The following is an 18,295-nucleotide window of genomic DNA, read 5'->3' as shown; positions in this document are numbered from 1 at the left end:
CAATGTGAAGATACTGGGCACCAAACATTTAAGAACTCAATAATATGAAACTGAATTTGCATGTTGGAAACTAAAGTTAAACTGATGTTAGAAGTTTTGCTAAGATAACATTGTGGATGAAACCAAAGGTTATAAATAGAGGAATTCTCAATCTACCCAGCATTCCATAGGGAATATGGAGTTAAAAGTCAATACTGCTATAACATCCTATATTTATTCACACAATACATACTTATTAAGCACCTCTTTACTATGTGAAAGGCCCTGAGCCAAGCACTGCTAAAGACAAAGTGGAGAGAAGACAAAATTCTTATCCACGTAGAGCTTATGCCAAAGATTACCTGACATAATTCATGCTCATGTGGGAGTGGATTACTCTACAAATAGTGTCATTTAAGAAAGTAGTAGGTGCAGCCACTGAATGCTCTAAATAGTGAAGTTGGCTTGTAACTGTCATTCCCCTTGGGACACCGATGACTTTTTTTCCTTCTTTGTATACGGACACATGTTTAAATGCTTTTAATTTTGAATTGTTAAGCATATTTCTGGGAAAAAAACACCTAAGTTTTGGGGTATCCAATTTGTAAGTTAAAGCATGTAGTCATGGAATTTTATATTTGGAGAGAACTGATAAACTATGAGTAAAAATTGAAGCATTTTCTTTCACCTAATTTTTCTTGCCTTTTTTTCCCCAATATGGCTAATGTAGAAATGCTTTTTGTGACATATAATAATTATATAATATTATATAATTATGTAATATATAATAATGGGTATTTTATATTTTTTGCCTTCTTGATGGGTGGGAGACAGGGAAGAGAGAGGGAGAGAATTTAGAACTGAATATTGTTCAAAATCTTCTAGTTCAGTGCCTTTATTTTATGAATGAGCAAGGCCCAGAGGTCGAGGTTAAATGACTTGGCCAGGAACACAGGTAGTTACTGGAAGAATTAGGATATTCTAGGTGGAATCTGACTCAGGTTCAGGGTTTGAATGAAATGAAGCCACTTAACCCTCATTGCCCTGGAAAAAAAAAAGAATGAAATGAAGCATTCCTATACCATTTAGCATAGAAGAAAATGAAGCTTATTTAATAACATGGAAAGGATATTCAGCAAGGATAAAGCATTTGTTTAATTGAACATTGCTACCCTGACTCTGCATTTGTCTTCACATGACAGGCATTCCTGGCTGGAAGGAAGTGCCAAGTGTGAGGAGACCCTGATTCCTTCTATGTTGGGCTTTTTGCACTTAGGCGACTAGGAAGCATTAATGGTTCAAGCCTTAGTCCCCAGAACTAAGCAGTCATCACACTGTTTTATTGCCTCTTAGAGAAAAACTAGTCTACATGGCAGGGATATTAGTAGATGTTGCTCTTACCACAGAGTTAGAACTAGAATCTCCTCAGTTCCAGGGCTGTGATACAATTGCATCATGAAAAAATAAGAATTCTCAGTATAAAACCACAATATCAAAATATGTAGTAAAATTGTAATGCAAGGCTAAATTTCTTTGAAAGTTTGGGTAAATGTTACTTTAGGAAACTTCAGAGTAGAAATCTTTTTTTCTTAGTAAAAATAAATTTTACTAAATATTGTCTTGAATTACTTCATGTTCCCCTAAGTATCAAGAACACTTTACTTGATAAGAAAGTCTTCTGAATTCAGCTACAGAACTCCTACTAAACATAAGAGTTTCTGTTTACAGAAAATGTCTCATCCTTCCATTAAAAAAAGGCACTTCCAATAAGTATTCCTTTATTATTAACATGGTTTTCAGGTTCATCTATGCAAGATTTCTTTGGTGTGAGGACCAATTCCCCAATGCCAATGGGGGAAATTGAATATCCCCCAGGGACATGATCTCTCCAAAACTCCAGGCTGGATACAAGTTCTGATTTGTCTCTGCCCTCTGTGATTCTGCAGCACAGATGGCTAGAGAGGGAGAAATGGTGAGCCTCAAATCAGCCCATTTAATACTTTTCAGTCACACAGATAAAAGGTTTAGGACTATGGCAAGATTAGCAGCACTTTAAAAATTATTTTTAAAAATGTTTCCCATGGTCTCTACTTACCTGATGATTTAAGAATCAACTAGCACACATGTGTACACATGTACACACAAGCCAAATGCTAGTATGTTGGAAAGAGCACTTGATTTGGAAAACCTGGGTTCATATCTAGGCTTGCTATTGCTTGCCATGTAACCTTGTGTTTATTCACATCCAATTTTAGTTGTGGTTGCTGTTTTTGCCTTACTTTGTATCCTAGAATTTATCATCATGCTCAGAAGCATGCTAGTTGACTTTTTTTTTAAAAAGCCTATAGGGTAGGGGCAGCTAGGTGGCACAGTGGATAGAGCACTGGCCCTGGAGTCAGGAGGACCTGAATTCAAATCCGGCCTCAGACACTTGACACTTACTAGCCGTGTGACCCTGGGCAAGTCACTTAACCCCAACTGCCTCACCAAAAGAAAAAAAAAAAGCCTATATGGTAGGGTTCTTAACCCAGGGAATACAAACAAAAAATTTTTTGATAAGTTTAAGAATATAATTAATTTCCTTTACAATCTTATGTTTTATTTCACGCATTTAAAAACATTTTTCTAAGAAGGAGTTCATAGGCACCAGTTTGCCAAATGGGGTTTGTGACACAAAAAAGATTAAGAGCCCCTGCTACACACAGAGAAGTTCCTGATATGAGACTGTCCTAATAAAACATGTAGGACTAGAGACGATATTTCAAAAAGCTCAGGCAAATATCTTAATACAAACATCAGGTTTAATTTTTATTATTATTATTATTTTTGGTGAGGCAATTGGGGTTAAGTGATTTGCCCAGGGTGACACAGCTAGTAAGTGTCAAGCGTCTGAGGCCAGGTTTGAACTCAGGTCCTGCTGACTCCAGGGCCAGTGCTCTATGCACTGCACCACCAGCTTAATTTTAAAGCTATGAAATTAGCCAAATTTTATAAATCAGAGTATTCTCACCTCCTGTTTAGGAAAAGGTTTATTATAAAAAAGGAGATAAGCTCCAGAGATATGCATGCTTAATTGGGAGACTCCCTATTTATACACAACTGCAGTCATTTCTTCCAGGAAAGGCAGTCATTTATTGGCATAAAAAGAGAGGAGCAAAATGACCAGATGTGTGTGCATTGAGACCATCACTGTTTACTCACCTGAGTCAGAAGACACAGAGATCACTTCCTTCTAAAGTATCACAATGAGTCACTATGGTCTAACCTCTGAGTTCAGGTTGAAGGAATCCTTCCAGCTAATTCACTACTCTCTAACATGGGCACAGTGACATGTGATCTCACTTTTGAGGAACGACAAAGTAAATGCCTAACATTTCAGAGGAAGCTTTCAAATTAAAAGAAAAAAGAAGTTTTCCCATGCCTCCTAACTATAAGCACTGTCCAATGCTCTGTGCTGGGTCCACTCACCCTATACTCTCAGTAACTTCATCAGTTCCCATAATTTTTAAACTATCATCTCTATGCAGATGAAGCCCAGATTTTTATAGCCAGCCTCAATCTCTCACCTGAGCTTCGGACTCACATCAACAATTAATTGCCTGTTTGGACATTTCAAATTGGATGTCCCGGATACATTTTAAACTGACTGTGTCTAAAAACTGAACCTATTTTCTTTTCCCCAAACTCTTGTCTTTTCATTCTTTCTGTTAAAGGCACTACCACCCTTCCAGTTTCCCTAGTTCATAATAAGCATTATCCTCAATTTCTCACTCTCTATCACCCCACTGATCTAATCAGCTGCCAATGTTGCTATTTTTTACCTTCATAACCTCTTGCATCAGACCACTTCACTTGACTCACAAAGCTATCACATTAGTTTAGGTCCACATCACCTCATGTCTCAATCATTGCAATATATCCTATACGGTTTCCTTGAATATTTCCATAAGAATTTAACTAGGCCTATCTGGTCTTCAGCACTAGTTGTATGACCCAGAGCAAGTCACCTAACCCTATTTGCCTCAGTTTCCTCATCCATAAAATGAGCTGAAGAGGGGCAGCTAGGTGGTGCAGTGGATAGAGCACCAACCCTGGATTCTGGAGGACCGGAGTTCAAATATGGCCTCAGACACTTAACACTTACTAGCTGTGTGACCCTGGGCAAGTCACTTAACCCCCAGTTGCCTCACTAAAAAAAAAAAAAAAAGAGCTGAAGAAAGAAATGGCAAATACTCCAGTATCTTTGCTAAGAAAATCCCAAATGGAGTCACAAAGATTTGAACACAACCAAAAACAAGTGAACTCCAGTTCCATTATATACTTGTGCCAAAAATTTTTTGACGAAGAGTAAGACTTTATATTTATCCTTATTGAATCTCTTACTTTAAGATTTGGCCCAACATTGTAGCCAATCCAACTCTTTATGGAGCCTAAATGATATCATAGGTATTTGGTTACCTATTCCATCTTTATGCCATCTGAAAAATTTGATGAGCATACAGTGGTGTGCTGATAAATATTTAACAACCTGGTTGAAAACAATGCATACACAACACAGTTTAAGTTTAATCTGCATCATTAACATTTTTCCATCATTTTAAGTCTAGACAATCAACAAAACAGTAAACCAAGTCTTGGCTTATATTATAGCATTTTTCAATTTACAAGGACTAAATGCTGACACTGAAGACTTAAGCTGCCTCCAGCACACTCCTGTGCACATATTGTCACTTATGACTTGGGACATGGCCAGGGTCAGATCCCTGGGTAGCTCCACCAGGCCTCCCTTCAATATAACATCAAAACATTAATGACTACTTTTTAGCCATCTGTTGTTTGGCCTTCATTCTCAAAGACCATGACATCAGGGTAATGTCATGACTTGCAGTGAATTGGATTTCAGTGAGAAAGGGTTGTGCAAAAGTCATCAATTTCACTCTCTCCTCCAGAGTCATCTGAGTCCAGTGCTATATCAGTGATATATCAGGACTACTGGAGATGGCCCCAGGTGTTTTTAAAGCAACTGGTATTAAATGAAACTCGGTGTCTCACCTCAGACACTTACTTGCTGTGTGACCCTGGGCAAGTCACTTAATCTAAACAGTTACTGAATCAGAACTAAGTTCTCTTAACTAAAGGCTAAACTAGACAATATCTTTCCATCTTACCCACAAGGAAAGTATGACTATCATTTTTTAAAAATTGAAATCAAGGTAAATAATACCTATAGTATTACCCTGATCTACCAGTCTAATAACTGTTAAAAAAGAGAAATTATATTAGTTTGGTTTGAATTACCTTAGGTGAGGTCTAAAGTTGGTTCTTGGTAATCATTGCTTCCTTTTCTAGATACTGGTAAACTATTCCTTTAATAATACATTCTAGAATTTTGCCAAGAATTGAAATACAGTTTAAGACATACAGTTTAAGTTCTATACTTGTTACTTTTTGGACAATCAGGACATGTGTTCTTTTTCAATCCTATACAGCCTGCCCCATTCTCCATTTTCTTCCAAAGATGACTTTGATATCATATTTCATAACTTGCTTTTGTCCCTTAACTTTTGTGTGTGTATGTGTGTGTGTGTGTGTGTCCTTTAACTTTTAAAAACATATGTCCCCAAAGGTAAAGAACAATCCTCTAACCAAACCATAATTGTATCAGGTTCTTTAAAAACCTCCCTAGTTGGGTGACTTAATGGATACCATAGCTTTTTTGTGATTCTACACACAAAATACCCTCTACAAAATGCAAGAGCTATTTTTATTAAAAGTTGGCACAATTCGTATATCATTAGCTGGAGAACAAGGCTTTCCTTATGTAATCACATCCTTTTGCAGCTGGGAACCATCTCAACTGCACTCTATCTACCTTATTCCACCCTTATTGAGCTTCGTCCACTGACTTAAATCAAAATAAAAAACAGGTTAAGTTGAACATATGGCAGAGGTTACTGCTCTTTCTGTATGCTATATTATATAATACAATACAAATGTCACCCTCTTCAGATGGGACTCAGGTTCACCTTCACTCAAAGTTTATCATACCACTAGCGTTGGAGAGCTCCATTTTGGGATAGGCTGAGAGTCTTTTTTATCCTCCTTGTCAAGGAAAATTAAAACAAACAGCACCTTATTGGAAATCTAGTCTCTATTTTATGTTCATCTGAAGTTTTAAAATCTTTAACTATTTGGTATATTAAAAATATTTCTATTTCTACATTTGCTGCTAGGTCATAGTGGGAGCAATCCAGTGAATGCTATTAAATTCCTAGGGCCTATCACCTCCCGGTGCCAGTAAATTATCAACTTTGGTTCTCAACCCAGGGAGCTCTTTGAGCACTTGTTAATCCATTTAGACCAGCTTTGTATTGCTTAATGGCAAAAGCTCACACTGAAAAAGACAAAACTCTTTTCACCTTCAATATACTTTAGTATAAATGTTTTCATTCTGACCATCAAGACTCCACTTTGGGGTAATATAAATTTCCAAACAGCAGAGAAATTTGGTGAAGAGAGAGGGGAAGAAAGACTTTTCAAAACTAGCACATTATCTAGTAACCATTGAGCCAGTGTGATAATTGAAAACAAGATTCTCAGCTTTTGAAAGGACAAGGTTTATTACAGCTTTCCTACTTACTGGTTATTTGAAGTAACCATGCTTCATTTTTTTTTAAAGAAACAAACAAAAAATGTTTTCTCTCAGTCAATCTGTTTCTTACCTAGTAAACCACCCAGTGATTTAGAGTGACTCACTGAATCGAACTAAAGCAGGAAAAGGCTTGAAATTTTATCTGTTCCATCACTCTGCCAGTGTCAGAGAGAGATGTCACTCAAATTCTTAATCCTCATTAATTAACTCTTTAAGAGTAATCCAACAAATGACTATCCATTCTTCTTAAAATCTAATTTAAATGAGTTTACAAGTATAAAGAGCTTAAAGTGTGCCAGGTGCTAGAGATTCAAGTACAGCTAGATGGTGAAGTGGATAGAGCCCTGGACCTGGAGTCAGGAAGACCTGAGTTCAAAACTCAATATCAGACACCTATTAACTGTGTGACTCTTGGCAAGTCAATTAACTGTCTCAGTTTCTTCATCAGTAAAATTGGGATAATAACAAAACCTAACTCCTAGGGGTTGTTGTGAGGATCAAATAAGATATTCGTAGCACTTTGCCAACCCTGAAGTGCCATATAAATGGCAGCATTTATTACAAAGAAAGGAATAATTCCTATTTGCAGTGAGTTTACATGTGCTTTGCTTTAAATCGATTTTTTTGTGTCTTTTACTGTAAAGATGGTTGTTGTTTAGTCATGTCCAACTCTTCGTGACCCCATGGACAGACCATAACACACCAAACCTTTCTCTAGAAGTTTCTCCCAGGTTCATGTTCATTTTTTCCATGATACTATCTATCCATCTCTTCCTCTGCCATTCCCTTCTTGCCTTCAATTTTTCCCAACGAGTCCTGTCTTCTCGAGTCCTGTCTTCTCGTAATGTGAGAGGTTTTGGCTTCAGTATTTGACCTTTTAGTTGAGAACTGCAAAATAGGTACAGAGAACCCAGTCCCCTTTTCCCCAGACAAATGAATTGCCTTGGGCTGACCAGTCTTTGTCATTTCCAGACTCTTCACTGCTTATGGATCTCCCCCAGACAAACTATCCCCTCCCAAAGATTCCCAACCTTACTTACTAGACTTTAGGTTATTATGTAAAAAGATTCATTTACATTAAATAGTTTCTATCAGTGAGAAACTTACCTTTCCCAAGGGTAGTTTCATAGCTCCCTCTGTTCTGTTACCTCATAAAAACCCTGTTCTTGTTTCCAATCTTTGGGTATTCCTAGCTTCCGAGCTTTGTGATACCAGTGATACCAGGAGCTATAGTTCTTCAGCCCCTATTAAAGACCTTATTTCTCCTATATTGATTGTTTCCTTAATTTCCAGGTTAACATAGTGAATAACCTGAATTGATTTCTTTAAGAATTGACTGATTTGATCTCTTTGCTGGCCAAGAGACTCTCAAAAATCTCCAATATCACAATTCAAAGACACTGATTTTGTGGTACTCAGCTTTCCTTGTAGTCCAACTCTCACAGCCATACACTGCAATGGAAAACCATAGATTTTGAGTATGCTGTTCTGATTTGTCATAGGTTTTCTTCCAAGGAGCAAGTGTCTTTTAATTTCATGGCTGCAGTCACCATCTACAGTGATCTTTGAGACCAAGAATATAAAATCTGACACTGCTTCCATTTCTTCTCCCTCTATTTGCCAGGAGGTGATGGACCAGGTTTTTTTTTTAATATTAACCTTCAAGCCAGCATTTACACTTTCCTCTTTTACCCTCACCAAGAGGCTTAATTTCTCCTCACTTTCTGCCATCAGAATGGTATCATTTGCATACCTGAGATTGTTGTATTTCTCCTGGTAATCTTAATCCAGGTTTTTTTATTCATGTAGCCTGGCATTTCAAATTGTGGTAAAATATGAAAGTTTTTAACAGTCGGTTAGGATAACTGAAAGACGCCAGTTTTTCAAGGACCACCCTTTTGGGGAGGAGATGAACAGTCCGCCTGCTGCGCATGTCAGACTGCCTGCCAGGTTTTTTGACTTCCGGGGTGGAGAGAACGAGAGGAGGCCTTTTGCCTGGCTTGGCGGGACTCCTGACAGCGCGGCACAGACTCTCTCTCCAAAGGTGGCCTTGTCGGTTTGGTGAGTTTTTATAAGGAATATAGACTAAGCTTAGACTTAAGACGATTTGTATTGTGTTTCTACTTTCCTATCCTTCTAATCAACATCACCTTGTGACTATCATAACTATAAATAAAAAGGTCTATCTAGAAAACCAAAAGCTGCTTCCATTTACTAGTTTGGGAGATAAATTAAGGGAAAGGTTAAGTAGGGGAGATTTATGATCTAATATCCAATTTTAAATCTCACAAAATGATGGACAAGACACATAGAAAATCAACTGGAAATAATCAAGCAACAAAAAGCTTAAAACTCTCACAATGATTTTATTCACATTTCTTACTAGAGACATTCCACTGGACTCTCTCCCTAAATCAAATGAGTCCAGGAAGACCTGAATTCAAATATTGCCTTAGATACTTACTAGCTGTTGGTCCTTGGGTAAATCAATTAACCTCTGAGCCTCAGTTTCCTCATATGGAAAATGGGGTTGGGGGATAAAGTCTTTTAAAGGGGGCAGCTAGGTGGTGCATTGGATGAAGCACCAGCCCTGGATTCAAGAGAACCTGAGTTCAAATCCAGCCTCAGACACTTGGCACTTACTAGCTGTGTGATCCTGGGCAAGTCACTTAACCCTAACTGCCACACCAAAAAAAAAGTATTGCAAATGTTAAGGTTATTTAACTTACATAAATGCTAGCTAGTACTGTGATAATTTTACAAAGCCATTCGTACCATTTGAGGACTCTTTTATTAGTAGAAAGGTCTTCCTTATATAGTTTTGTACACTAAGAATTTTGGTATACAGTGTATAATTTCCACCCTCTAGTCCTGGGTTCTGCTCCCAGCAAGTTACAAAGAATGCCTAATCTCTTTAAAATATTTGAAGATAGTGATCAAGACCCTCAATCTCTTTTAGAAGCTAAATAACATTAGCACCCTCCACCCTTCCTTCCTGACCTTTAACTGGTTTGTCAAAGACCAGTAGGCCAGGGCAGAGGGCTCATTGCATTCTAAGACTGCAACAGAGCCTATGGCAGAGTCCACAAAACCACCCCCCCCCCGCCCCCACCCCACCCCACCTCTGTTTTCAAAGTATAATATCTAACCACCTCTCCCTGATCTTGAATTTATGCAATAGCAGCCATTCATACAGTTCTTAGTAGGTGCAAAGCACTTTACAATTATCTCCTTAGATTGTCAGGACAACCTGCCCAGAGGTAGATGTAATTATAATTCCCATTTTTCAGATGAGGAAGAAACTGAGGCCAGGAGAGGTTAAGTGAGCTGCCCAGGATCACACAACTATTAAGTATCTGAGGCTGGATTTGAACTCAGGTCTTCCTGACTCCTGACCACTGCTCTATCCACCTACCTGCTTCTTAAATGTGATCTTTCTTCCACTATGTCAAATATGTCAAGATTACTTGAGGTTCCAATTCTATTATTTGATAACTATCCTTTCAAGGGGAGGTAGGTGGTACAGTGGATAGAATGCTGGGCCTGGAGTCAGGAAGACCTGAGTTCAAATCTAGCCTCAGATACTTTCTAGATATGTGACCCTGAGCAAGTCACCTAACCCTGTTAGTTTCACTTTCCTCATCTATAAAATGAATTGGAGAAAGCACTTCAGTATCTTTGTGAAGAAAACCCCGAATTGGGGTCACAGAGAGTCAGACATGACTGAACAATAACATCTTTTTTAGTTTCATGTCATCCTCAAACTTGATAAGCATGACATCAGTGCCTTCAATGTAAGTCACTGATATGAATGTTAATAAATACAGAACGAAGGATGGGGTGTCTGGCAATCCATTAAACAGCATATCCCAGCACCTATTTTTGGAGTTCTGTTGTTCCATTAGTTTAAAATCTACTTAAATATGCTACCATCTACTGTACATTGTCCCATCTCTTCTACAATGACAACAAGAAAGATTCTATCAAAAGCCTTTGGCACTGCCCTGCTCTACCAGCCCTTATTTCTAACAAGATTGCTCTTCTAGGAGCCATATATATATATATATATATATATATATATATATATATATATATATATATATATATATATATCCATATCACCTTTGGTAATCTTCCAGAATGCTATACATCTGGACACTCCTCCCACCCTGCAAATCAATTCCTCTACTTTGCTGTGAAAATAAAAGCATTAAGAGGTCCAAGAACAACTATGGGGGTGGGGAGGAATGAATAACCTTCTTTTGCTCTAGACTATATCTCCCTAAAAATGGCTTTGAAGAAGCTTTTGAAAATAAGGCAGGATATTTGCACCCAAAATACTCCATTGGGATTTTTTTTCATTACTTCAAGAAAAAACAAAGAGAAAAAATTTCATTTTGATTACATTTTTATAATAAAAACTATTTTTAAATTAGTCTCAATTCTTAAGGATGAAACTTTCTAAAAGGAAATGCTGTTTTCTTTCCAAGATAAAGCATTATAATAGCTGGCATTTATATGACTTTTTAAGATTTGCAAAGCACTTTGCATACATTAATTCATTTGATCCACACATCAATCCTGTGAGCTAGATGCTGAAACTGAGGCAGAGGCAGAAACTGAGTGACTTGCCCAGGGTTTCACAACTTTTACACCTAGTTAAGTGTCTGATGCAAGATTTGAACTCAGGTTTTCCTGGTTCCACCAACAGAGAATAATTGCAGAGTTTAAAATAGAATCAGGCCCTTGTCAATAGTTTCTAGTCTTGCTTTTCCAATGTCACCATCAGTGCTTACAATTTATGCAGCAGTGTTTAGATCTACTGGAGAATGATCTGCCCAATGTCTTGTATATAGTAGGTGTTCAATAAATATTTGTTGAATCCACTATGAAATGTCCTGAGGTGACATTAGGTCAAGGTATTTTGGGGGGACTGATTCTGCAATTCAACAACAGCCAAACACACTCAACAGACTAAATGAAGTTAAGGACAGGGAAAAAAATTTGAACAAAGATCCTTTTCACATTAAATTTAAGCAGATCTGAATAGAAGGATCCATGAGTAAAAGTAGCCTTTAAAAGGTGGTTCATGCATACTTGCTGTTTTTTTTTTCAGTGAGAATTCCTACTTAGACAATTGACAAATGATTTTTCAATCACCAGTGAACTCAGATAAACACAAATGGCTTAGGCTGTTGTCCACATTTTATATTCCCCCAACAAACACTTAATACTCAGCTACACAACTAATTGGCAGCTAAGCAGTGTTCAGTACCCAGACTTATTTACTCGTTATACATTAAAAACTCAAAAAAATGTAGAAAAATACAAGGACATGTGATGTATGTGGGTGGAAGAATAAGTTAGCAGCATTACTGCGAAAAATCTAATCACTTAGCATTAACAAGAATTTTGCTGATTCAATTATCTGTAGATCTTGAGAACAGTAACAAATTTTTGCAGATGTTTAATAAGTGAGATGATTATTTTTCTCAAAGATGGCTGAAGTAATATTTATAATGAAAGAAACTAAGTAAAAATTATTTTTAACTAGTTATCAAACCAGGAAAAAAGGATAGCTGTTGTGTTTAAGCTGCAACAACTTGAACTTGGGCATTTCAAAATATAGGTATAGGAGATGGCACCAAATAATGGAGAGACAACCTCTAAACAAGAAGAACCTGGCTTCAAGTCAGGTCTCTGACAGACTTGTGGTTTGACCCTGTCACTTAACCTAGGTGACTAAGACTACAAGCTGCAGAGTTGTCCACCTGCCTGGGTGGGAGTTTCCTATCCTAATGACATCATATGCTCACTCAGTCCCTATTACTATACTAAAGTCCAAGGAAACCTTATATTTGAACTTTTGCTTGTGAGGCATCAAGACATAGTGGAAAGAGCCCTGAATTCTGTCTGTCACCTCTTCAACTTTCAGTTTCCCTATCTTTAAAATGAAGGGCTGGACTAATTAAGAGCTGTTCAACTTTTCAATTTTATGAAACTGCTTCCAGAATTTTACCTCAACGAATTGTCTGGATCAAAACAATATTCAAGTGGTATCATTACAAAAGGTCATTTGCAACTAATGATAAAAGTGGCTAACCCCATTTTCATCACAGTAATGTTGAGAATCAAATGAGATTCTAAAGCTTTATATATTAAGTAAAAGGCATACAGAGGTAATCAGTACAAAAGTGATAACACCCCCATTAAGGTCTGATTAGTGTACTAGCAGAAATATCTTGCAATGACATTTGAAAATGACTAGATAATCAATCTTTTTTTTTTTGAGACAATTGGGGTTAAGCGACTTGCCCAGGGTCACACAGCTAATAAGTGTAGATAATCTTAATACAGAGGTTTTGTTTCTACTCACAGGACTCCAATAAACTGTCTTTTTCCTGCCTAAGGCTTGTTCTTAGTGAAAACTCATTTTGATCTGATATTATTTACAGGCCCATAGAATTCAGAGCGAAAATGAGAGGAACTGGGTTTTTACAGAAATAGGACTGTCCAAAACTGTGAACACGTTTCATTCAATATACATTTTTCTTTTTATCCACAGGCAGACGTGTAATCGAACCTAGTCCGACTCCTTATCTTTCCTGTGTAGACTCCTTATCTTTCTTGTGTACTTTATGTAAGAGGCTAGGCATGCAGGTCTAACAGGTGTTGACTACCCAACTTTCACATACTAGTTGCCTAAACTGGATCCCTATGGTCCACAAGGGCAGTTACGCCTCCCTGCTCATTTTCACCAGAGAATTCTTTCCATCATTTGATCAGCAGTGAAGGAAGTGGGAGTGGACTACCTGGCCATGTACATACATGTGGTTGGCGGGAGAGCGTGACACCCGAAACGGTTTCTTGGAGAAAGCAGAAGAAAAACAGGCAGAAGGGAGGAAAAGAGTAGTAGGTGGGCTAAAAGAAGCACGCGAGTCCGTGGAAAACGCAGAGTGGAGGCTGACTTCATTGCTGTCTTGAAGAAAGTGAGCCGCAGAATCAAATGCTTGGGCAACTTTGGCACAAACACATCAGCCTGGGACTTTCCAAAAATCAATCTAGGGAGTAGCGTGAAGCCGACGGAGGGAGGAAAGAGAAGGAAGCACACAGGGCAAGGGGTCTGGGAGGGAAGGACCGCTCCTTCCCTTAAGCCCCCCCTGGTTGGGGGAAGGAAGGAGACAGGCTCATGCACTTACTCAGTAAGCGGCGGGGCGGCGACTGCGGCGGCGGCACCACGCGATGGACTCTGGCTCCTAACGGTAGCAGCGCAGCAGTGGTTCGGAGCAGCCAGGAGTCTCACTTGGCCCAGATTAGCTGTGGCGCGGGCCGGAATGGGGCGGGGAAGGGTATACACAGGGGCCCCTAAGGGAGGAGTCTTCCTGCCCCCAGACTAGGCAAGCGGCTGCTTGGGACTGGGCGGAGCTATGCTCCCGAGGCTGGAGGGGAGGGCAGGGCAGGGGAAGAGAGGGTAGGGGGTGGGACACCCGGAGGGGAGGGGGGCAGAGGACGAAAAGCAGGGAAAGGCAGGGGGGCCGCACGTGGACCGTGTGCTGGGAGGAAGCTAACCCAGCTGTGCAGCGGATGGCACGATCTTGCACAGAAGGGCAGGGGTCGAACGGAACTCAAGGGAGCCCTCTGGAGAACTGTGGCGGTGTTCTTTGGCGGCTTGAATTTTATGACCTGGGGAAAGCCCTACACATTAGTTAAGATTAGAACTAAACACTGTGTCCACCCTCCTGCAAACTGTTTCTGCCTCCAGGATTTTTTTTAAAGCAAAGTTCCCTTTCTTCTCTAGAGATTGTGATCTCGAAACGGCCTAATTCAGAGTATTCATTGCAAAAAGAAGAAAAAAATGGGTTTTAGACTTGGAATGGAAGCTTATTGAGGGATTGTTCCTATTTCCAGAGCCTTGGCTAGCACAGAGTAGGTGCTTAATAAATGCTTGCTTTAGAAATCATGACTGGTAGGTATTCTTGTATGCCCCGCAGGGAGACTTTTGTGTTTCATGTATCGCTAGTTCAGGGGAGAAAGCCAAGCACTTGAGGGTAACGTGCCCTAACAGGGGCTAGGAGAGGGAGTCATGGGGAACAAAGGGAGAGACATAACAGAATTGGGAGTCATTAGAAGGTCTAAGAACCAGGACTATGGCCGAGTCACTAGGATCATTTCTGCCCTCAACCCCTTTCCCGCTGGTCCTGTCATCAGCAATCTCAGACAATAGCACTGTATTAAAGGGATCAGCATTGGTACACTCCCCTCCCCTACAGTTGGCTATTTAATTTTCCCTCTGGTAACTGACAACTCTGGTTTAAAGGCGATACCAATGACGCTATCACGTTTCCACTTTCCATTGGGTGGCAGGACACAGGTGCACCAATCAGAGCATTCAGTATGTCTTTGCTAAGGGAGTTTGCTATACTGCCTGATGTTGTGAACTTTGCAACAATAGTCTAATCTTAGCTAAGAAGTCTCGCTCCTTTCGGGGTGGAGGCATTGCTAGGATGGAGCAAGTTTCATACTTCTGACCGGTATAACGACTTGGATTAGTTAATTCACTAGGGAAGGATGGGGTTCAGTTCTTTACATGCAGTTCTGAATAGCCTATGCCCTATTACACCCCCCTTCAATGTACCTATACTTTCTTGCCTCTTCCAGGACCAAAGGTCCACCCAAGCCTAGCTCAGATCTCCTTTCCAGACTTTCTCTACCTTAATTTACCGCCCGAATACAGGTCTGGCCTTCTTCAAGCTCTCCTAACCTTGATCAAATCTCCATCTCCCCTTTCCCTCACCTTGCTCTCCCTAAAAGTCATAGTTTGTTTGCATATTATACATTTCAACATTTGATAAATTTTCCTATAATCCCAGCAGTGCAAGGAGATCTGTTGGGTATTTTTTAAAAAGCTAATTGGGGGGGGGGGGGGCAGCTAGGTGGCACAGTAGATAAAGCACGGGCCTTCAATTCAGGAGGACCTGAGTTCAAATCCAGCCTTAGACACTTGACACAACTAGCTGTGTGACACTGGGCAAGTCACTTAACCCTCATTGCCCTGCCAAAAAAAAAAACCAAAACCAAAACAAACAGGGGCAGCTAGGTGGCACAGTAGATAAAGCACCGGCCCTGGTCAAATCTGGTCTCAGACACTTGACACTTACTAGCTGTGTGACCCTAGGCAAGTCACTTAACCCCCATTGCCCCGCAAAAAAATTTAAAAAAATAAACAAACAAACAAACAAACAAACAAACAGCTAATTGTGTTTGTGACAAGGTGCAGGAGTAGCTTGATCTGTCACAAATTGTTACTTATCACAATATTTATGAAGCACTGACGTGCATGGCTCCAAACTATTTTCTGTTCAGGTTTCATTTGCAACCTGGGCTGCAAAAAAGTGTGGCCATTGAAACAAAAAACATTCAGGTATATACCTATATAGCAAGCCAAGTGTTTCTGCAATGTGTACTGATCTAAATGCCAGGATTATTTGAGTCCAAAAGCAATGAACTTTTTTACTTTTTATAAGTGTTGTAAGTTGGTTAGCAATATAGCTTGCTTTGTATGTTTTCATACTGTCAGCTCCTTGAGGGCAGGGGTAGTCTTTTGCCTCTTTTTGTATCCCCAACACTTAGCACAATGCCTAGCAAAAAGTAGGAATTTAATATATTTTGAGTGATTGAGCAAAAATTTGTAATCTTTATCACATGCCTGTACAGTAGTCTAAAACACATAGTAAGGGTTATCAATCTACAAAGTAGGGGTTATCAATCTACGTGAAAAAACCAAATGACTGTCTCATTGAGGGAATGTTTGCACCTAAAGTGAGTGGTATTCTCTCTGTGAATCAGGTAAGGGGATGAGAGAATAAGACCCTGACTGACCTGTAAGTTGTATGTGTCTGGGGAAGCCTACCCCAGTCAGTTATCTGGTAGCTTTCTATTTTAACCATTTATTTTTGCCAAGTTGTTAAATGGTAAATGTAGTCAAGTGTCCTCTAAATTCAGTATCTTCTAAAGTTGAGTACTACATTTCATCAAGACTTTGCCCTTAATTTAGTCTTAAACTGAGTAGAGGTATTTAGGGCTTGTTCATCCTTTTTATTAGCTTTTTTTTTAAAGCACTTATTAAGCTCCTACTATGTGCCAGACACTAACAGCTGTATATTTCTCTCAGTTGATTCAATCAAGATGTGCTCTGCTAAAAATTTCAGGAAGTAGCATTTTTTTTTTAGTGAGGCAATTGGGGTTAAGTGACTTGCCCAGGGTCACACAGCTAGTAAGTGTGTGTTAAGTGTCTGAGGCCGGCACTGTGCCACCTAGCTGCCCCAGGAAGTAGCATTTTTAATGCTAACTTTAAATGGGAATGAGATGACTTAAATGTTTTTCTCAAACCCCTCCCTACATATAATAATTATTCTTGATTTGTGAGCTAGGAAAAAAATTAGGTCCATGGGACAGCTATGTGGCGCAGTGGATAGAGCACCGGCCCTGGAGTCAGGAGTACCTGAGTTCAAATCTGGCCTCAGACAATTAACACTTACTAGCTGTGTGATCCTGGGCAAGTCACTTAACCCCAATTGCCTCACTAAAAAATAAAAAAAATTTAAAAATTTAAAATTAGGTCCTACGAAGTCAGATCTAGATTTAAAGGGACAAAAGGAAAGAGATAAAAATCTAAAATTTTGCAGTTTCCTGACATTTTCTTAAAATGGTTTCTGTTTTTTTAAAAATAAAGTTTCTAGCTGTGCACTGTTTGAATTCTGGTACTATAACTCAATGGATCTGTAACCTTACTGCTGTATGTACTTCTTCCAAAGATGCAGATTACACCTGTCCAAACTTTCTCAGCCTGTGAGACTTTTCTCTATGGGGTCTTCACAAAAAATGTTGTATTAGTTATATCTCCACAAAAATCTTATTAATAATCTGATTAGTAAGTAAAAGCAAAAATGTTGGAAATCTTCATTTTGGCAACTTCCTTCTTCTTCTTTTTTTGGTGAGGCAATTGGGGTTAAGTGATTTGCCCAGGGTCACACAGCTAGTAAGTGACAAATGTCTGAGGCTAGATTTGAACTGAGGTCCTCCTGACTCCAGAGCTGGTGCCCTATCTATTCACTGCGCCACCTAGCTGCCCCAACTTCCTTCTGTTTTAATAAGAGGCAATGATACAGTGGGGGAAGAAGATATGGATTCAAAGTCAAGAGATCTGAATTCTAGTAATGCTGCACATAATTAACTATGTAACTATTACCATATCATAGAACCTCAAAGTTGGAAGGGATTCTCAGAGTCCAACTAATTTATATGAATCTGTGATCATAGCCATATGGATACTAAGTTGTGACTCTACACATCCTTCAGAAGCCATCTATTCCAATATACACCTATTTATAGTCGAGCATAACACTTACATTATATTAACCCAAACTCCATTTGAAAATCCCTGGGGGAAGCTAGGTGGCGCAGTGGATAGAGCACCAGCCCTGGAGTCAGGAGTACCTGAGTTCAAATCCAGCCTCAGACACTTGACACTTACTAGCTGTGTGACCCTGGGCAAGTTAATTAACCCCAATTGCCTCACTAAAAAAAAAAAAAAAAACAAAGAGAAAATCTCCAGAAGCACCAGTTCTACTTTTTTTTTTTTTCAGGGCAATGAGGGTTAAGTAA

At 39.2% G+C, this 18,295-nt stretch overlaps 1 protein-coding gene across 1 annotated transcript in view; it reads right to left on the bottom strand.

Moving 5' to 3' along the window:
- The window catches only part of TNFAIP8 (TNF alpha induced protein 8), a 126,882-nt gene extending 113,003 nt beyond the window's left edge, over positions 1–13,879 (bottom strand). Inside the window, exon 1 of the mRNA XM_043975492.1 lies at positions 13,831–13,879. Coding sequence (XP_043831427.1) covers position 13,831 — 1 coding nt within the window. The 5' untranslated portion in view covers positions 13,832–13,879. The remainder of the gene's footprint in view (positions 1–13,830) is intronic.
- Positions 13,880–18,295: the final 4,416 nt, after the last annotated feature.

The sequence above is a fragment of the Dromiciops gliroides genome, chromosome 1, assembly GCF_019393635.1.
Source record: "Dromiciops gliroides isolate mDroGli1 chromosome 1, mDroGli1.pri, whole genome shotgun sequence".
Classification (NCBI taxonomy): domain Eukaryota; kingdom Metazoa; phylum Chordata; class Mammalia; order Microbiotheria; family Microbiotheriidae; genus Dromiciops; species Dromiciops gliroides.
The sequence above is the reverse complement of the archived record's forward strand: the minus strand, read 5'-3'. Positions and strand labels throughout refer to the sequence as shown.